The sequence below is a fragment of the Eriocheir sinensis genome, chromosome 34, assembly GCF_024679095.1.
Source record: "Eriocheir sinensis breed Jianghai 21 chromosome 34, ASM2467909v1, whole genome shotgun sequence".
Classification (NCBI taxonomy): Eukaryota; Metazoa; Arthropoda; class Malacostraca; order Decapoda; family Varunidae; genus Eriocheir; species Eriocheir sinensis.
This window is the reverse complement of record NC_066542.1, coordinates 10066988-10088385: the sequence shown is the minus strand read 5'-3', so window position 1 is coordinate 10088385 and position 21398 is coordinate 10066988. Positions and strand designations below refer to the sequence as shown.

General features: G+C 40.5%; 2 protein-coding genes and 1 long non-coding RNA gene across 5 annotated transcripts in view; 1 reads left to right on the top strand and 2 right to left on the bottom strand.

Moving 5' to 3' along the window:
* Positions 1-1387: 1387 nt before the first annotated feature.
* LOC127007045 (uncharacterized) lies at positions 1388-4950 on the bottom strand. The gene is made up of 6 exons (XM_050877560.1): positions 4888-4950; positions 3983-4061; positions 3633-3763; positions 2467-2622; positions 2157-2308; positions 1388-1885 (listed from the first exon to the last, which is right to left on the bottom strand). Exons 2-6 carry the CDS (start codon positions 4035-4037, stop codon positions 1669-1671), a joined length of 711 nt encoding a protein of 236 aa, XP_050733517.1. The 5' UTR covers positions 4038-4061; positions 4888-4950; the 3' UTR covers positions 1388-1668.
* LOC127007047 (uncharacterized) lies at positions 3965-10370 on the top strand. The gene is made up of 2 exons (XR_007760045.1): positions 3965-4079; positions 10233-10370. It is a non-coding gene; the product is annotated as an uncharacterized LOC127007047 (long non-coding RNA).
* Positions 8246-21398, bottom strand: part of LOC127007044 (tRNA-dihydrouridine(20) synthase [NAD(P)+]-like) — a 26748-nt gene continuing 13595 nt past the window's right edge. For 2 of the 3 annotated variants that reach the window (XM_050877558.1, XM_050877557.1), the window contains exons 3-12: positions 19467-19632; positions 18244-18414; positions 17928-18066; positions 17586-17685; positions 16678-16910; positions 15934-16078; positions 11591-11733; positions 11121-11349; positions 10238-10350; positions 8246-9712 (exon numbers count right to left, since the gene is read on the bottom strand). In XM_050877558.1, the coding sequence (XP_050733515.1) occupies positions 9412-9712; positions 10238-10350; positions 11121-11349; positions 11591-11733; positions 15934-16078; positions 16678-16910; positions 17586-17685; positions 17928-18066; positions 18244-18414; positions 19467-19605 (1713 nt within the window). In that variant the 5' untranslated portion in view covers positions 19606-19632 and the 3' untranslated portion in view covers positions 8246-9411. Of the gene's footprint in view, positions 9713-10237; positions 10351-11120; positions 11350-11590; positions 11734-15933; positions 16079-16677; positions 16911-17585; positions 18067-18243; positions 18415-19466; positions 19633-21398 lie in introns of those variants that run through there. The other variant, XM_050877559.1, reaches the window with a different exon arrangement.

The following is a 21398-nucleotide window of genomic DNA, read 5'->3' as shown; positions in this document are numbered from 1 at the left end:
TCTTCCTCTTCCTCTCCTCCGGCTGCGACTTGTTCATTTACATTTTTATTCTTCATTTTTCTCATGCAGTTTTTTTTTCTGGCTCATCTTCCTCCTCCTCTTCCTCTCCTCCGGCTGCGACTTGTCCTTCAACATCTTTATTCTTCATTTTTCTCATGCATTTTTTTTTCTGGTTCATCTTTCTCCTCCTCCTCTTCTTCCTCCTCTTCTTCTTCTTCCTCTTCCTGTTCTTCTTTCTCTTCCTCTTCTTTTTCCTCTTCCTCTTCTTCTTTCTATTCCTCTTTTCCTTTTCCTCTTCCTCTTCCGGCTGTACCACTCGTGTTTCAGTCGCTCATGTCGAATAGGAGCCATCGTTTGAAGTATCCATTAACTCGCAATTTTTATGTATTTATTGTGATTTTGATGTAGTATGACCTGCCCGAAGTTGTGCTCGCTTACGGTACGAGAGGCAGGAACATATACCTGTGACACCAAGGTCGCCTCAAGTCGTCTTTTTTACGCTTTCTTGACTAGTCCGTAAAGGCTGAACGGCTGGGTATGACCTAGGTGTTCTTCCTCATGCGGGGCACAAAGCATGGTATACATAAGTTGGAATTCATCAGCAACATTCATCTTCGTTAGTTTCGTCCTGTGTGTCTTTGTCGAGCCGCGTTCGCTTCCCTCTACAACACCTCCCTCCCTGGTGATTGTTAGCGCTTGGAGGCATGCATGAGGTTTTAAGTTGGTATACTCGTGCGTGCCGCCATAGTAACCAAACAATAGACTTCCTTTTCGTTTAAGTGTGTACTCTTATTATTCTCCCGAAGGTAATCACAAACCGAATAAGTGCAATACAACAATAAACGAAGGAGAACAAGACAGATTTTATTGTGGATATGAAACAAGTGACCACATCCACGCCTTCCCGCAGTTTATCAGAAGAATTAAAATGTACATTGAATATCTTTATACCCATAGATGTGCAGACGACGTATAGTCTTATTGGAAAGTATGAAGAAAACTTGAAAAAATAAATTATCGAGGAACTCCGCAGAAAGTCTAAAAGTTTGTCTGAATTTATAAGTATGAAGAAAACGAAGACTTTGTTTAATATTCATGTGGCAGGACAATAAATAAGGATGGAGAACGAATCACTTGGAAGAGGAGAGAAATACATCTATATAGACAGATAATTGTAATCCGTCAAGGCGAGATGCACGCATTCATCAGTAAAATGTATTGCTTCCGAAAAAAAATGCAACGTAAGAAGCTATATCAATAAGAAATTAATAAATAAACGATATTCTGGCTCAGGTAAAATCCGTGTTTCAAGTTTGGCCGATGGATGGTCCGCGGGTGTCGAGTCGTGTGGAAGAAATAAGATGAAAAATAATGGACAAAACTAAGCTTGTTTTTTCATCATTTATTGGTGAGACGCCATCAAGACAGAGGAAGAGCCGCAGCAGGATATGAGGTCGGTATTCTCAGACTCCTCCGCCTCACATCAACAATATCCAAAGGCCAAAAAGGAGATCAATGAGTGTTTTTAGGTTGATGGTACAGAAGAAGGGTCCAACTACCATCAGGATCATAAAGCTACTACTGGAAATGCTCAAAACTCCCACGAAAACCTTGTCAGAAAATTATGTGAGCTTGGGCACCGAAATGTTCAAGAATATGGCATAAGTCTTACAGAGGGACGTGTGGAAGAGCAGGTCGCTCGCACCCCAGGACGACCCCAAGAATCCCGAGGTCAACGTTGTCTAAGGCGCTGTTGGTCAGGTCCTTGATGACGGTCTCCACAATGTTACTGATGAAACCTCCAATGAATATCATCACGAAGTCTATCAAGGAGGCGATGATCCAGCCTAGCGCTCCCAGGTCCTCAATGGTCACGTTGATCTTCCTGCCAACGAAGGAACAAGTTACGGGAGAACATAAACCATCAGCACCGCCTCCGCAGCAGCTTGCCCAGTAATGCCGAAACGAAATGGTTAGGCTAATGACAACGCTTAGAAAGAAAATAACTAAGGTGGAATATAGATTGTGGAAAAGCACAGCCCTTCACATGCCAATCAGTTAGGGCACACACACACACACACACACACACACACACACGCTGACTATACCCTAATTCCACATCTCTTGACAGTTGAACAGACGTGCCTAACACCTACCCAAGATCGGTTACTTCCAAGACTTCAGCACGGAATTTGCATTCCACGGGGTCTAGGACAGCTTCGAAGTAAACATCTGCTCCATGAACTTCTACGAAGACATTAACAATGGGTCCCAGGTCCATGAACTTCGCCAGGCACACATAATGGGCCTGATGGAACGTAATAATTATTCATGTTGGCTGTGTGATGAACGTAGTTTAATTAATAAGGCAAGTGTTCTTTTTCTCGTTTGGACATTTCTCAATTTTTTTTTAGTGTTGTTATGTCGTGTAAAATATGAGAAAGTATCCAGGCAATAAACACGGACCTCCATGTCTCCGATGGCAAGTCCCGTCTGAATGCCCAGAATGCGACCCTCTGAATTCCTGATGAAGTCGGCGTCCACGGAGCGGTGGATGGTCGCCAGGCCTCGCAGCCACCCGTCGTACAGACTTGCCTCACCATGCCACTCCACGCCCAGGACCTGAACAATGTGTGTGTGTGTGTGTGTGTGAAGGAAAAAATAATTGATTATTGTTCAGTTAAAAAGAAGAGCTGATTTTTCGGGTACACACACACACACACACACACACACACACACACACACACACACATACACAGACACACACACACACCTTGCCCCCCTTTAAGGCCCCTGTTTTCTCTCTCGCCATCTCGATCAGGCTTCCTTTGTTTCCCCTACTTTGCCGCCCGCTGTAGTTGCAACGCCATGACTACATACCCCCAACCCCTACCTTGCACACTTCCCTCCCCACACCCAGAAGGCTAACGCTCCTGCTGCAGTCATTACATCCATTGTGATCTCCTTTGTTCATTATGCAACGGAGGTATTGTTGCAGTCCCGTTTTTAATTAAGCCACCTTCCCACCAGTCTAAGCCTCCTAACAGTATCTGCAATCATCTGAGGGCCATGGTCTGAATTCTCAAACATTTTGGGATTTAAACACTCAGATTTGAAAAGATCTTCGTAGAGTTTGTGTTAGTATTTCCATGGGTAGTTTTATGGGCCTAGTGATAGTTTGACAAGGCTTCTGCACCATGAACGTGAGAAAACACTCGTGAAAACCCGACTAATCTCCTTTTTGGCCACCGGCATATGACCACAGATGTTGTGCCGACTAAACGAAAGTTTTTTTCCTTTTTGTCCTTTGAAATGTTTGTTGTGAAAGCCGTAAACGTGTGAAAATACAGGTCCTCTCGACACCCTGGCTAACCTTTCTTATGTCTCCCATTAACCGTAGCTGCTTTCTAAATAAACGTATTGTTCTTTTTTCCTTCCTTCACTGATATATTCCAAAGGCCAAGAGGATCAGTTGGACTCTAATGAGGGTTATTTTACGTTCGTGGTAGAAAAAGAAGGATCGGACTGCCACCGGGGCAAGGAAATACCCAGAAATCCTACGAAAGCCTTGTCAAATGTGTGTGCTTGGGCGAGGAAAGGTTTTAAGAATATCGGCAAAGCTCTTGACGCACCACATCGCTGAAGCCCATGGAGGTGTTGGGAAGGGCAACGGGGTCGAGGCCGTTCTCCATTATGATCACTTGCAGGTTGTCCATCACCAGGTCCATGTAGTGGTTCAGGCTCTCGTCCCTCGGCTGCTTACCTGCGCACGTGTAAACATTTGTGATTCTCTCTCTCTCTCTCTCTCTCTCTCTCTCTCTCTCTCTCTCTCTCTCTCTCTCTCACACACACACACACGCACACGTATATCTTGCTATTCTAAGGTTTAATTTCATTTTGTATATTTGACTAGATTTTTTTATTTGTAAAGGTTAAAAATTCAAACGGGTAAAAAAAAATCCATTAATTCTTTGCAGTTTACCTGGGGCAGCTCCCACCAGCCCGGCGCACAGCACAATCACCATGAGCAGCATCATGATAAATCTTGCTGTGGTACAAATCTGCAGAGACACAAGGAGGTGAGGTTCGTTACTGTATTGTGAGGCGCTTCGCGGAGCTCCAGTCAACACGTGAGTCCTACACTCGTACAACGAAAGATTCAAGTAAACAAATTTTTCCTCATTTCTGAAGGGAAAAAAATTTACTAGTTTTGGTTTACAGCAGATAAAATGTCACCTGTTTTGGTCTGTCTGTGATTTGTTTATTCGTTATAAATATCGAGGAAAGTTTGTTTTTTTGCAGTATCAGTTCATTACATATATATTGCATTTATGGAGGCAGCTCAAGGGCAAAACAAACATAACCCCGCTAAATAGTGAGGGTCAAGTTGTGGGCATACGCTATAGTTTATGGCCTCGGTGTTCATCTCCTTCGCTTTGGCCCTTGAGCCTGTGGTGGGTAAGACCCATTACCCCGGGATACAAGGCCAGTGTGACATCCGGGTTATCACAGTTACCTTCCCCAGGTTTTCCTAAGTACCCATTTATTGACCAGTCCGAATGGGAGGATGAAGAGCTGGGTGAGCTGCACGCCGACTGTCTGAGCCGGGATTTGAACCCGAGCCCGCTGTTTCGTAGCTAGGGACGTTAACTACTGCACCACGGAGGAGTGAAATAAGAGAATTTCTAAAATAATATTTTGTTGTTGGAAAGGTGGCACTGCAGGAATGAATCAAGCGTGGTAATCACTACACGAACAGACGTCTGATAACTACTGCAACACCAGTCATGTACTTCTAGTTAGTTACATTGGAATTAAGTTAGTAAGTACTGCGGAGGTGGTGCCTTATTGTCGTGTGCTCGTACGCGTCCGCCAGCCGACACTCACCTGCTTCAAGACGTGGAGGCTCTGTACTGGCCGAGGGACAATCACTCACTCCTTATAATGTCGACTCCTTATAATGTCGCTGCCTCTTATCAGGCCCACCTGCTGCTATTCAGGGGACAAAACAGGTGGATCGATGTAAATAATGTTAAGATCATATAAACAAACAGCCACAGTACCTACGCAGTTCAAGTTAGGTTTATCAGGATTTCCCCTGCGAGAAAATCACTTGCCTGAAATATAGCTTACAATGTTGATAGATACATCTTGCGTATGTTCTTCCTGTAGCCTGAAGTGAGTTCAAATTAATAATATTACAAGAGCCACAGGGCAGGAGTATACGGTCATTAAGATTTACATAGATTTGCATAGAAATTCAGACCACACAGACCCCATTGTCATACCTGTCAAGTCTTACGTTTTTTGCGTGTCTTACGTAATTTCGGTGATTTTCAAGTCTTACGGCGTAGGTTGAAAATCTTACGTTTTTTCTCCGCTTGCGATGTTTTTTTTAATGTTTGTTTTAAACAATTTGAAATACATCGTACGCGCCATATTTAAATTCATATTAGCGTGCTGAGTAACGGTTACTGTTACGGTTAGTGTGTGTGTTTGTGGGGGGAGGTACCTCGTGCACCTTGCTTGAGTCCGTCGGAACCATACCTGTCAAGTCTTACGTTTTTTTTACATAAAATTATGGTCTCTAACGCAAAATCTTATGGCAAGACACCACAGTAGCTTGACAGGTATGCATTGTCCTTAAACCTAAGTGATTATATACATTAATCACAGCTTCAAAATATTGCATTTCTACTCTAGTTAATATCAAGTTGAAGGCGATAGGATGACAAAAGTCGCAGGTGTTTGATTCTGACACCAGTTCCCGCATAGACCAGGTTTATAATCCACACATAATAAATCGCCAAGGAAGTGGACCAAATTCTCAAAATTAAGCATGTCCCTTGATCTGTAGCCCTGAACCCAGCTGAGACGATGATATCTAGGGCTCATTGAAGCTGAATAAAAGGAAGTTATGCTGATGTACCCATTATTATGGTCTCAAAGTATTTTCAACCTTTTTTTCAGTTCTGGTTCACTCACCAACTTAGTGGTCAACTTTTAGTAACACCTTATTCTTCAGTAGTTTCCTAAGGTGGAGATCGTAAAAACATGATAGCACCAGTAGCAGCAGTAATGATATAATAGTTGTAATGATACAGTAAAAGTAGTAGTAGTAGTTTAATTTTCATCGTACCCTTGAAACACGTCATTCAACTAGACTTTGTATATTTCTTTATTCACAGCTTGTCTGGGGATTCGATCCGTCAACACCTTTCTCTTTATATTGTCCTCTGCATTATTCTCCTGCTATGGCCAAAGCACCTCATGAGACCCCTCCCTCCTTCGCTTATTGACGATTTTATTTCTCGCACCTTTCACAACTCCCCATCATTCCCAACGATCATCAGTGTCCGTCCCACGTATTTCGTATATTTACATAAACAATTCTACCTCCGACTTCTGCTCGTGCCACGCAAAGGTTTTCATCCATTCAAAAGACCAATGTCTCCCTCTTGTTGCCTCCACATTTAACTGACATTTGTAGGGTTTTCCGAACTCTAGATAAGAAAATTAAAATAGACTGCCATCAGATAGCTATATTACAATCGAACCTATTAAGTGTTACTCTTTTGTATTATGCCGTATTATCTGTGTTCAGTGTTAATCCCTTGTATTGCAATTGTGTTGGTAGGCGCGAGGCAGACAACGACCTTCCTAGCAGACAACGACCTTCCTAAAGAGACGACAATAACCTGTGTAAAACAAGTCGTTAACTGACCTTGAAAACTCTGGGAGTCGAAACACCTGACGAACCATGCAGTGTGTGTGTGTGTGTGTGTGTGTGTGTGTGTGTGTGTGTTATTACCTATTTGTGTGTATATATATATATCTATATATATATATATATATATATATATATATATATATATATATATATATATATATATATATATATATATATATATATATATAAACAGAAATGAGTGAAATTCATCATATCCTGTATTATATAACTTAGTCGTTTAATTCCCTGAACATTTTTTTTGTGTGTAATTCACCAAGGCCTGATGATGCAGACACTGGTCATTTATCAAATTTATAGTTAACGTTTTGAAGTTAATAATTTGTTGATAATGTGTAACTTAGTTTATTACGTGTCATCTAAAAAACAGCGAAGCAGTTGGTTGTCGAAACTTGTTCAAATATCAATCATTCTCTCCTCAGAGGAGTGGAAAAGAATAACGCGTCATTGGGCATAGATGAGTAAATGAAGCAGTAGTTATCGAAGCGAACTATGCATTGACTTTACTCTTAGCCCAAAGTTGGCCTGATAAATATATCTTGGGTGTGAAAACTAAGCTGAGAAAAAAAAGTGGGAGAGATGTCACATATGTGTGGAACATGCTTTTAAAAATCTGTAAAATAGAAATAGGTCAAAGGATTGATTTTGAGGGGACATATTAGAGCAATGACATCCTTTTCAAGAGGTGTGAAAGTGAAAGAGAGTATGTTGAATAACTAATTAACTGATAAATGAGCCAAAAGAAACCATGGAGGGGGATCGCGCTAACCATGGGAATATAAGCAAGTGGCAGACGTCCGTATGGCCGGGGTGATGAGAGGCAGCCAGGTGAAGCAAAGGGAAACCCCCAGGTGCAAAGTGTAACAGAAAAAAATGTTGATGTATGGAGGCCACGAAATGAAGTACTGGATTCCCTTATAACACAACATTTTTTAGTAACAGTGTGATGGCAGATAAGAAGAGAGCTATTATTAAAGTCCTCAGCACAAAAGTGAGGAAAGGAAGGATGTATGCGGTATGGGAAGTATGTATAGGTACTCTGATTTAATTACCAGCACAATGGTAATTTTCAGGCTGGTGAGAAATTTTTTGGAAAAAAATATTCCTACCACGTTTTACTTCATGATTTTTTTAAAAATGTGTGTGTGGATTCCAAAGTGGAGCATATCCTGACCCATTCTCCCACTGCCAAAGCATCTTAGGAGATTTCAGTGTTCATTGCAAGCTTTGGCTTTAATCATCCCTCACTGACCTATCAGAACTAGCTTACAACTTTGTTGTTGTTTCAACCCATTACACGTATCCCTGACCATCTTGGAGACAGTTCTAATGTTTTAAACCTCTTACTAACCAGCTCATAGTCTGTCCTATTGCTCCTGTACTGCCTCTGAACCTACCAGGCAAGAGGTACTTTTGGCATTATGCTTCAGCTAAAGGAGAAGACATGTCAAACACATGTTAAAGCATATTTATATGGGATAAAAAAAATTCTTAAAATATTTATGTATTGCCACTGTCATTTTATTTTTCTCTACATTTTTTCCCAGTAATTAATATGTAGTTTACATGATAATTTCCATTATTAAGATATGGTAATTTCTCTGTAAAAATATTATTTTGGGGAATTAATGACACTGAAAATAACAACACGACAATTTGTGTGTATTGGATGGATGGATATTTACAATGATTCTATATATGATTATATGGTGAAGCACCTGTGTGGTGAAGTGGTCAGCATGCCTGCTTGAAATATATGGGCCCAGGTTTGAATCCCAGCCCGGATAATCAGTGTGCAGCCCACTCAGCTGTTAATTATGACTTTCAGGCCGGTCGATAAACGGATACCTGGAGAAAGTAGATATGAGATATGCAAAGTTCATCAATAAGTTTTCATGTGTCAAGACAACATGACAGGTTAAGCTGTTTCAAAATGTCCAGTGTTAATTAATACTGCTTCCCCCTTTTGCTGCTTATACTTTTCAGCTTTTTGTATTTTTCAATGTGTCTAATCATGGGAACTGTCCTCAACAGGGTGGCATTAGCAGAGGTCATGTTAATTGTAGTTAACAGTAGCAGTAACAGGACAAAGGACACATAAGTATACTGTAATAGGCCAATATATCGACAAAACTCAGTTCTTTTCACTCCCTCCTCACAACCTGACGATGTCCACCCTCATAGCTCTCTCTTACACTCTTCACAAAGTCATCCTCATTTATTCTTATCAAATGTCCAAAACTATCATATTTCACCCATTCAATCCACTCCCTTTGCTGCTACATATTTTAATTTTTTTCTTCATCCTATCTTCACACACCATATCCCTCTACTGCAGCTCATTATCATGGCATCTATTCATGATTTCATATCCTATAAATTAAATTGCTCTGTTAATTTACTTTTGCACAATATCCTTATCATCATGACTTACAGTCCACATCAATTTTAAGCTTTGTTAAAGTGTTAATAAAGTAGTTTCCCTGAGCAATTGAAGCTGACTTAATCCACGAAGTGAGATCACAGCAGATGTTACTTAATAATATCGGGCTTAAAAAATTAATGGTGAAAAATACTGTGGAGAAATAGCATCCCTGAATGAATTGTGATGTACATACAATAATGATTGAATAAGGTTTAAAACTATTTTTATTGTAGCTCTGTCAAGTCTCTTTTGAATGTTCTGATTCTTGAGAGTTCTTAGGAGGATTCAAGTCATTTGAAGGGAAGTCACTCTCAGACTTTCTCTTCTTACAATCCACATCTTGTTTCTCTGGCCTTGCGTCTTCAGTTTCTACACTTCTCTTTGCTATGGCATCGCCTTCTGGTATCCCTTTGGAAATCACAGTGAGATATTTCCTGGCACCTTCTGGAGGAACAAAACCATATGTCTTTCCAACTGCTCCCACTGCATGCAGATAGACAATGGCCGCACCTTGTTCTGAATACCTCTTGCTTTTCTCTCTGTACGTAAAGAAAATTTTTGAAAGGTATTTTGATATGTTAATTATAGGTTGACCTATCAACTCCAGGTGACAGGGATTCCCGCACCCTCTAGGAACCCCAGGTGATGAGTTTCCATACTACTCAGTTTTGCCAAAGCTTTAATCCCTGGCCAGCAAATAATCTAGCCTGATTAGAACCTTCCACTCATTTTTTGTTTTGTTCTTTGACCCTTCATCTGCAACATGCAGGCTTACCAGTTCTGAAAAATAGTCCTTGGGTGGAGGGATACTTATATGACCTTGAAACCCACACCACTGAGTGATCACTAAAATACACATGGTAATTTGTGTCATATATAGAAATTATAAGATAAAGATAGATGCCAAATGAAACAAGTGCCAATGCATTATCTAAAGCAGGAGCAGCTTCTATGTAGTCAAAATATTTTCTCTAGGTGTATTACCCTTTAGATTTAAGGCTAATAGATTGAAAAAAATGCACATAACACTTAATGACAGTTGTATTCTTTTGTTTACAGTTTACCTGAGTGTGGAGGCATATCGGACACCATCAACGGTAACTGATGCACTGAAGAACTTGTCAACTACAACATGACTGTACGTGGGTCCTTTCAACTGGTTCCGATACACATGTGTCTGAAAACAAACAAACAGAATTATACGGTTTTCCTAACCTTCTCTAGACATACATATAATACTGAGACCTCTTATGTTGTTAAAAAAAAGTGATAAATAATGTTGGTTTATTTTTTCCACTTTCAGCTGAGCAAGTGTTCTACCCTGGGTTCACTGAGCTGAGGTGGGGGGGGGGAGGATTCAGTTGTGCACAACAAAAATGGTAGCAACATGGAGAGAAGCGACAAGTGAGGTCCACATTCTGAAAGCAGTGTGCTACTGACAAAGGCCATCATGATGCTAGTATCAACTTGGTGAGGAGGAAGTAAGGTCAGCAATCTCTGCACCACACACTCAGCAGTGGCTGAGTGGTCAGTGTGTGGGCATGGTGAGCCCATGGACCCAGGTTTGAGTCCCAGTGAAACAGGTTGATTTTTCAAACCATCACCAAGTGGCAGCAGATTAACCACATGCTGCCCAGATCTTCAATCAACCCTGACTTCAGTGAAGAGGAGCAATGGGGGAAGCATGGTCCAAGCAAGAGTCATATAACACGGCATCATTATAAATAAAATTCAAGACAACCTACCAGTGCTATAGACAGCACGTAAAAAATTGACCACTGTGGTGTCAGTACCAACTTGGAAAGCAACAAGTGAGGCCTGCATCTTGAAAAGGACCACAGTGATGTTGCCTTTCTACGAGAACCAGATATTGTCTACCGTTTGCCAGTATTAGCCATGTATATATATAATTTGAATGTTTGGTACACAATTATAACTCTTACTTACATTTAAGAGCATCTTAGGTAGGTCAGCATTGTTATAATTTCCTCGTATGAATTGGATGGGCATTTCCACAACTTTTTGTCCATTTTCTTCCCGTTCCACTATCTTTACATGGTCAGCACTGGGAGGCATTGCTGTTTTGCCCTCTTTCAATTCAAAATTCAGAGATTTTCTTCCCTCATTCTGTTTGGCCAGTTGTTTCTTGAAATAGTCTTCAAGGCCCCAAATTATACTGAAAGATGCAACAGAATTAGTCCCACCTACATGTATGAAACATCTCGCAGAACCAGTCATTTAGCGATGGTGATCAGTGTAAGGTATTCATGAAAAATTAATAACTGTTACCCATGACAGATGCTCAAGAAATTACATCAGCTAAATTGTAAATACTCTGCAAAGACTGACTCAGTGGCTGATCTAACAACTTGACTTGACTTGACCAACATCAAAGTCATAAACCTTTCTTAAATCACCTTATTTCTTGTAGGGTCTGAGTTTCTAAGAAAGCTTTCCCACGAGGTGTGTTCTGAAGTTCCCGCAGCATGTTCTGGACAGCGTATTTACTGTATGTGAAGGGGTTGTCATAGTCAATGCAGTATCTTAAATATTTTTCAATCTGAAAAGAAACCAAAATGTAGTTATTTTTCGGCATGCGTAAACCTACATTATCTTTGTATATCTACCTATCTATATCTCTATCTCTATCTCTCTCTCTCTCTCTCTATTTCTCTCTCTCTCTATCTATCTATCTAAAAATAATGCTCTAATGGCAGTTCACCCATTCTTTATTTACTTTTTCATATCTTCTTGCTAGTTGTTTAATGTGAGGTTCTATTAGATATAAGAGTTGTCCTAGACTATATTCCTGATAAAGTGATGAGTTTCGCTCAACATTGAGCATCTTCAGGCTATTAATTGTAGTGTAAAAAAGTAAAATTATAAAATGTAAAAGTATAAAATGTAACATATAAAAAATCTAAAATGGTCTAAAGGAGTGGCACCAGCAAGGTGTTGGCCAGGTGGTAGTCAGCGAGCCACTGGACAGCTGCGGGGTGGTAGGGGTGTGGCAGAGACTGTGGTGCCGTCTATCGGGAAGTGGGGAGGTTAAATGAGCTTAAGTGTTCTATGGGAGCCTGTTGATTGGTTGTTTTGCTTAATTATTAGGGCCTCTAATATTTGTATTCTATTATATTCAGTTTCTTTTCTTAGAATTTTTGTATTATTGATAAGTATATCGTGTGTTGTGGATGGTATTGAGATGGGGCTTGGGGCCTCCAGATGCCAAGTGCATAGTCATAGGACGAGACAGGGTTGTTGTGGGCATGCCAATGTACGATTTACGTTGGAGCTCACATTCTCCAAGAGGACAAGAGAACTTGTACATGACATTTGTTTGTTTTACAGGAGGGGGTGTTAGACTATTAATGTTTTCCATTATGAGGCTGGTTGTAGTTCTGCTTTTATGATATATCCTGAGTTGGAGTTTATCATTGGGGTTGATGCATTCTGTGTTGTTAGTTATTGTTTTAAGATTCTTTCATCTGTTTTATAGGCAGGTTTTTTTATATTTTTCTTTTTTTACAACAAAGGAGGCAGCTCAAGGGCACACAAAAAAAAGAAAACAATAATAAAAAAAAAGCCCACTACTCGCTGCTCCTAAAAAAGAAAAAAGAGGTGGCCAAAAGGAAGATCATATACGGGAGGAGAGGTGTCCTGATATCCTCCTCTTGAAAGAGTTCAAGTCGTAGGCAGGAGGAAATACAGATGAAGGAAGATTGTTCCAGAGTTTACCAGCGTGAGGGATGAAAGAGTGAAGATGCTGGTTAACTCTTGCATAAGGGGTTTGGACAGTATAGGGATGAGCATGAGTAGAAAGTCGAGTGCAGCGGGCTGGAGGGGGAGGCATGCAGTTAGCAAGTTCAGAAGAGCAGTCAGCGTGGAAATATCGATAGAAGATAGAGAGGCAACATGGCGGCGGAATTTAAGAGGTAGAAGACTATCAGTATGAGGAGGAGAGCTGATGAGACGAAGAGCCTTAGCCTCCACTCTGTCCAGAAGAGCTGTGTGAGTGGAGCCCCCCCACACATGAGATGCATACTCCATACGCGGGCGGACAAGGCCCCTGTATATGGACAGCAACTGTGCAGGGGAGAAGAACTGGCGGAGACGGTACAGAACGCCCAGCCTCGAGGAAGCTGATTTAGTAAGAGATGAGATATGAAGTTTCCAGTTGAGATTTTGAGTTAAGGATAGACCGAGGACGTTTAGTGTTGAGGAAGGTGATAGCTGGGTGTTGTCAAAGAATAGGGGATAGTTGTTTGGAAGATTGTGTCGAGTGGATAGGTGGAGAAACTGTGTTTTTGAGGCGTTGAAGGACACCAGGTTCTTCTTGCCCCAATCGGAAATAATAGTAAGGTCTGAGGCTAAGCGTTCTGCGGCCTCCAGCCTTGAGTCGTTAAGTTCCTGAAGGGTGGGTCTTCTATTAAAAAGTTGAGTAATGCAGAGTGGAATCATCGGCGTAGGAATGGATAGGACAGTTCGTTTTGGAAAGAAGATCATCAATGAACAACAGAAAAAGTGGGAGATAGGACAGAACCCTGTGGGACACCACTGTTAATAGATTTAGGGGAAGAACAGTGACCGTCTACCACGGCAGAAATAGAACGGTCAGAAAGGAAACTGGAGATAAAGGTACAGAGAGAAGGATAGAAACCGTGGGAGGGTAGTTTAGAAAGCAAAGATTTGTGCCAGACCCTATCAAAAGCTTTTGATATGTCCAGCGCAATAGCAAAAGTTTCACCGAAACGGCTAAGAGAGGATGACCAAGAGTCAGTTAAGAAGGCTAGGAGATCACCAGTAGAACGCCTTATGGAACCTATACTGGCGATCAGATAGAAGGTCAGAAGTGGAAAGGTGCTTTTGAATCTTCCGGTTAAGGATTGATTCAAAAGCTTTAGATAGACAAGAAAGTAAAGCTATAGGACGGTAGTTTGAGGGATTGGAGCGGTCACCCTTCTTAGGTACAGGCTGTATGAAGGCATACTTCCAGCAAGAAGGAAAGGTAGATGTTGACAGGCAGAGGCGAAAGAGTTTGACCAGGCAGGGTGACAGCACGGAGGCACAGTTTTTAAGGACAATAGTCGGCACTCCATCAGGTCCATAAGCCTTCTGAGGATTGAGGCCAGAGAGGGCATAGAAAACATCATTTTGAAGAATCTTTATCACAGGCATAAAGGAGTCAGAGGGGGATGAGTAGGAGGAATATGCCCAGAATCGTCCAGAGTGGAGTTTTAGAAAAAGTTTGAGAGAAGAGTTCAGCCTTAGAGATAGATGAGACGGCAGTGTTGCCGTCAGGACTGAGGAGTGGAGGGAAAGATGAAGAAGTAAAGTTGGAGGAGATGTTTTTGGCTAGATGCCAGAAGTAAATGTAAAGTTCATAATTAGCATTAGTTTGAAGGCTCTGGTACCTTTTGTGAGCTACCTCTCTATCATTGACAGCACGAGAACAAGCGTGATTAAACCAAGGCTTTTTAGCTTGAGGAGTAGAGAAAGAACGAGGAATGTATGCCTCCATTCCAGAGACAATCACCTCTGTGATGCGCTGAGCACACACAGAGGGGTCTCTATCCTGGAAGCAATAATCATTCCACGGGAAATCAGAAAAGTACATCCTCAGGTCGTCCCACCGAGCTGAAGCAAAATGCCAGAAGCATCGCCTCTTCGGTGGGTCCAGAGGGTGTACAGGAGCGATAGGACAGGATGCAGAAATAAGATTGTGATCGGAGGAGGTGAGTATTGGTTTAGGTAATAAATGTTATGAATATTTTATTGATTTTCAGTATTAGGAGGTGGTGAATATTTGATTGATTTTCAGTATTAGTAGGTGGTCCACAAGCTGTGACTTTGTCTAGGTATCTAGGAGTATGTTGTCAAAGTTTTTGTTAGGGTAGCCATTATTTATGAATGCTTGCTTTAAAATATTGATGCTGTTATGGAAGTTCGGCCAGGAGGAGGAAATTTTGTAGTTATGATGTAGGAATGCCTTAACTGTTCCATCTTTGTATCTCTGAGGGCATTCACTTTTATAGTTTAGGTATATACCACTGGTAGTCAGTTTCCGGTATACTGTAGTGATGAATTTACTTTCATTATTGCCATCTACGTGTACATCTAGGAAATTTATATGATTATTTATGCCTACTTCATGAGTAAATGTGAGAACTGCATTTTGTTGAAAGGAGTCTTTGAGCTTGTCAAGTGATTCTATATCCTGTATTACAAGGAAACAATCATCAACATATCTGCAGGAGAGGACTGGTTTGGGGTTGTAACTGTTATCAATAATACTGTTTTCAAGGCAAGTCATATAGTAATTTGCAAATGTCACCCCTTGTTGTATGTACATATTGCCGTCAATGTGGGTAAAAGGCCATTTTGTGGTGCATGCTATTAAGAGGTCTTTTAAAATATGAGAGAGAGAGAGACCCCCCCCAGGGTGGCCCTGACACTCCCCCCAGCGGCGGGCCGTTGCCCGCTCATCGACATATATGTACTCATTTGTAAGATGTAAAAAGAGAGAGAGAGAGTATAATTTCTCGTCTTTGTTGTCACATGCAATTGCTGATTAAATAACCAGAGAGAGAGATTTAATTATCCACATCATACTGAGAAAAATAGGGCAAGATCTGAAACACACTGCCAAATTATCCTTATCTGACGCTTTGTTAATAAATTACCGAAAAACAATATAACATGGCCTCTGAAACCCATAGTCTTAGTAACACAATAACAGCTATTTCAAGGCGGGTTATATTACCACAGTGTCCAGAGGTAGGTATCCATCAGGTCTCAGGATGGAGCAGTTCCACATGGCTGCCCTGGCAATCATCACGCTGGATGCTCCTGTATCTTGTCGGAATTTCTCAATGTCTTGGTGACTTGATATTTCTCTAGAGCCACCACTGAAAGAAGAATGAACATATTTCAATCCTAAGCAAATGATATAAGGTTGTATAGTAGCACTACACCTCTATGATAAATTAAAATCTGTGAGGTAAGCAATTTACTGAAACTGGAAAAATGGTAGTGACTACAGTGTCTCTCATGGCACACAACAGTTAAGTGCAAATGTGGCAACTTGCTGTCTAGCTCTCACTGTATAATGAGGTTATTTCTTCAGGGACCTATTAGACAACTGACCATGGTAAAAGTCCCCTGTATGTGGTGCGAGTAATGTGTCCTGGATCAAATCTCCATTGAACACTTGCAATAACCAACTCATTTTATAATCCAATACACTTTGGGAACACATGCCAATCATAAAATAAGTATGTTATGTGCATGGCCACCCAGTAATTCCTTCAAGATCATATTCTTGAGACCATGCACACCCTACAGATGGACAAGTTTGTGTTGCAAACTTTGTGAAATTCCAAATCCAGAAAACAGGTGGTCTAAAAAGAAAGTGGTCTCCTGTATTTCTATTGCTTGGTAGACTTCACAAGTATTTTCACTATAAAAAGATAGTGAAAAAAAAAATGTATTTGAATGGAAAACTCACTTTGCAATTACTGGTATCGTGAGAGCCTTTGCTATCTCTCTTATTACGTCATTATGGTTAGGATGGCGAGGTCTTTCCTGTCTTGTGCGGCCATGGACACAAAGGGCTGCAACCCCACACTGCTCAATCATCTTGCAAAGTTGGAGAGTTTCTGGCAGCGAGTTCAAAATTCTGATCTTGCAAGTTACTGGTATGCTGAGGCCTTGAACAAGTGTTGTCAGTATAGATTTGACCTGCAAACAATAAAAGTAATAATAACTAATAATAATAAACTACCCTCCCATGGATTCTATTCCTCTCGGTACTTTTCTCTCCAGTTTCCTCGTTCCTGAGACTTAAATGCTTTTATGAAGAGTGTATAAAGACACCTTTTCTAACTGAATGTCACCCTCTCTTTCGAATACTCCTCTGATCCTTTTTGGGGGAGCAGCTACAACTATATATGGGGTGGAACAAGGGCCTGACAGAAGCCACATGGTTTTCTTGTGGAAGTGGTGGAAGCAGTGTTCCAGTTTTGTCCCACTGATGACCGACCATTTCCATGCACTGCTGATATCCATTAACCCTACCTTCTGATTTTTTTCTTTAATCCATTAAGGGAGTTTTTTTAATCAATTTCTAAACAGCACCCATTTTTTAATTAGTGAAAATTAATTATTAAAAGAGAAGACATGGTAAAGAGCATACTACTTTTTTTCTAAGTAACAAAACTGATTCCAGAAAACTTAAACAACCCTACCATTTGCAAAATCACTCATAACAACAAACTAAATCACATGGAGACTTAAACAACTAAGATAAATACAATATGTCCAAATAATTATGATACATAAATAATAATCTTGCATAAAACTAAAAGCATACATGCATCTGTGAGCCAAAGATGGGTCCTTAACTAGGCGACTTACCTTCTCTGGCTGAGAAAGAAGTGCTGCTCCCATTCCTCCCTTGAGACTGAACTCCTTGGGGCACCCCATGTTGACGTCCACGCCTGCCACATATGGTTCCCTAATTGGTCCAATGCCAAGCTCATTTCAGTTGTTAAGCAGTGTGATGGCTATCATAGAAGCCACTTCATAATTTACAATGTCTACCTTCATCATCATTATCTTTAAAGTGAAGCTTTGTTAATAATTCTAAAAATAAACTACTCAAATTTTCTTTTGAAATGGAAACTGAGATATGACACTTATTCTACAACATATCTACATGCTTAGTCAATTCATATTGAACTTATAAAAACAACTTACACTATCTTCCCTACTTTGAGTGCTCTTTGGGCATCATTTGTGCCAATCTGGAATATTACTTTATTTCGTTCTTTTTCACAAGTCCGGAAAAATACCGTTCCATCTGACTTATCAATGAAATCAGTGGTGCCCAACACTTCTGAAAAAATAAATAAATAAATAAATAAAAAAATTTAAAAAAAAATCATTACCTGTCAAGGCAAAGGGTTAACCAAGTATGTATTATATATAGTCCATATAAACATAAATTAAACTTGAATTAGCCTCAGTAAACAATGTTATCAACAATATGAATTAAAATATTTTGAAACCTTACCATTGTATCTTTTGACAGAACGTAATATCTTATAATCTACTGTTTCTTCAGTGTAGACCAGATCGGTGCCATAATCAATGGTGAGGAGTCTAAAGGGCAGCGTGCACACTCTCACCATGGGTGCTACAATGACCTTCCCCATATACTGATTGTTCCTGCTGCACATTGTGACTGAAAGCAAGGAAGCATACACTGTATACAGTATGAAAGACTAAAGAATTATCATTCTTCCTCTCATGATTAATTAATATTCCTTCGTTTCAGCATCTCCAAGAACAAACCATCTTATATTTGACAGGTTTTGGTATATGTAGTCTGTTTGCCATCTCGTCCATAAACCACTGCTCTAGAAGGGGGGACAGATCAAATTGTAAAAAAAATTGTTATTTAAGAGTGAAACGACTGACATTCATAAAACACATAAAAACATGTCAGAAAGTGAAATCTTGGAGTGATCTCTAATGAACATTTACCTTTAATATTTATTCTAAAAAATCTGAGATGCTAAACATAGACGGCTGTACATCCTTCTACATTAAGAGTAAGGCCATGATCAATACATAATGAATATTATACAGAGGAAGTGTGAGGGATCAAGGCGGGTGTGGGACATTTCTTTTCATCTTCTACAGAATAAAGACAAGGAAATGCTGGTGTTTTTCTATGAAAACCTGTACAGACATCCTTAGTGCATATACTGCAGCAGATGAATAACTAAAAACATATATGTGGAAATAAGGCAGATAAGCTCATTTACTCCGATGATCTGGGAGCAAGAAATCCAATGTTTTGAGTGGAATTGCTCACCAGCTAAGCTCTGCCCACCCCTACCCCCCATGCTTCACCTCAAAGTGAAGAGCGGCCCACTGAGGGCCACTACATGTATGCGTGTTATGCACCATACAGGTGCCCTGCGCATTATTATCCAGATCCAGATCCAGGTCTATGTAAATCAAGCGTTGTGAACCCTTGTGGAATACACTGCCGGAAGGTGTCAACAGTGCCAGAATTATTTCTTTAAAAAATAACCCTTTATGCGCACTATTTCCCTTGCCTCTTAAGAAGTCATCAGGTATATAAGCAATCATTAGGTAAGCAACACATGTGTACTGGCAATGCTGGAGTGTCTGTACGAACTGCCAACTTATTACTCTCCCCACCGCGCTCTGAAGTATACAGTCTTACACTAGCAGCAGGCGCGTAACTCAGTATGGAATTCTCACCTCTGTGAAGACCTCTCGTGGATGTCACTTTGGGATATAGACCAGTGGATTGTGGACTCCCAGGCTTAGCACATTGACGGGGCTCTTGCTCTTGCTGTACAGGTGGTCGAGCTTGGTCTTGGTCACGAGAATCAACCATTTCATCGGCGCTCAAAGGCCACACATGCTGGAAAGAAAAAGCTTGAAAAGTGGAAACAAACAAAACGACAGAAAAGAGACATGCAAAAAGAAAAGTCCAGAGTAATCTAAAGTGAAGAAAACAAAGGAAAATAAAATAGAAAAGCAAAGTCAGTGGAAGCAAAGAGTACAGAAAAAAAAGAGCTCAGTGCAAAGTGATGTATAATAATGTACGCAGATAAATAACTAAGTGTGCGTAATGAAGTGTAGAAGTGTAAAGAAGCACCAATTAAGGAGGACCTAAGGAGCGATACAAAGACGGACAGCTCAATAGAAGGAAAAGGATAGGAAATGCGTGATGCAAGCAAGAATATATATAAATGGATTAATCAAATTATTATGTTAAAGTGTATTCTAGCAGGGGAAGATATATAATGTAATGCCACTGAAAAGTAAGGCAAAGGAGAGGGAGGGACTATACCATATGGTTATGTGAAACTCCATTGTGCAACGGGTGTAATGATTAACACAAATACCTTTAGATGATTCCGTCGTCGTGGGTATGGAGGTATTAAGGGGGTATCTCCACTTCTCAAGGCACACAAGAAATAAATATATTCGAACAACAAATCCTTTTCTCAACAATAAACTATCAATCAATCAATCACTCAATCAACAATCCACCGGGCACTCGAAACGGGAGGCAGATCGATATTTGTTGGTCGGTCGTAAGTCGAAAATAATATTATTCAAATAAGTGTTTTATCACTTTGTATGACTGAGTTTGTAATTTGTCGACTTAACTGTGAAAATCCAACACTTCTAACTCCATCTCAAAAATGTAATTAAAACCCAAACTGGTTACATAACTTAATAAATACTCAAGAGGATGTTTTAACAGTCAGCCGTTAACCCGGTAGCTGCAAGGATCATGTTTCTTAAAAGCCCTCTAAGCGAGAAAAATGAGAAAAAAATCATCACTCACACAAACCATTTCATAATATATATCAACGCATTTCTGATCAGTTTATGCATCATCTATTTTGGGGGGTTTATATCATGGCAAAAATTTGGCCCGTCGCTGCTACACAGTAAAGAAACCACAAATTTGGCCCGTCGCTGCTACCGGGTTAATCAAAATTAACACTAGAGAAACATTTTAGCATCCACGTCACTCCTGCCTTAAGATGATGACTCCAATGTCGAAGGCTGCAGACACGGCAAAACTTCATGTTTGCAATTTGTAATCAAAAACACTTTCACATACATGGATGCCGACATGTTTCTGGCTTTCTGCAAAACCCCTATTTGCTCCCGCATGGAGCATAGCCTCCAAGCTTGGTCACTGTACCTCCAGAAAGACATGGATACCCTGGAAGATAAGTCCAAAGAAGGGCCACTAGGCTTGTTCCAACTCCGGAGGAACACTCATATGAAGAAAGACTGAACACAGTGGGCCTTAATTCACTGGAGGCAAAAAGAGTAAAAGGGAACATGCTGAAAGCTTACAAATTAACATGGATTAGAAAATATTGACTATAACCAATTCTTCAAGCTTGTCCCTAGATACCAATTTTGTCATGAGAGGATACAGCCTAAGCTCCCAGAAGGCCATTTAGAACCCACAGAGAAAACTTCTTTGGTTGGCAGGCCTCAGTTGGGACTGGAAAGCAGCCAAGAACTGTCATTCCAGGGCCTTGGATTTTTTGTCTCAGGGAGTGGGATTGTGCCCACTGGAGTGCTTCAGGAAACACAAGACAGCAACTTTACAATGACTTATTCTGACATAAACCAATAAGGAATGGAGAATTGACA

What these genes read in the sequence shown, in the direction of transcription:
- LOC127007045 (XM_050877560.1), bottom strand. Translation starts at nt 4,037, where the DNA reads ATGATGCTGCTCATGGTGATTGTGCTGTGCGCCGGGCTGGTGGGAGCT. An exon ending in TTGCCATCGGAGACATGGAG is followed by an intron (nt 2,309 to 2,466) that starts GTCCGTGTTTAT and finishes ACGTTCCATCAG; the next exon opens with GCCCATTATGTGTGCCTGGC. An exon ending in TTGGAAGTAACCGATCTTGG is followed by an intron (nt 1,886 to 2,156) that starts GTAGGTGTTAGG and finishes CTTCGTTGGCAG; the next exon opens with GAAGATCAACGTGACCATTG.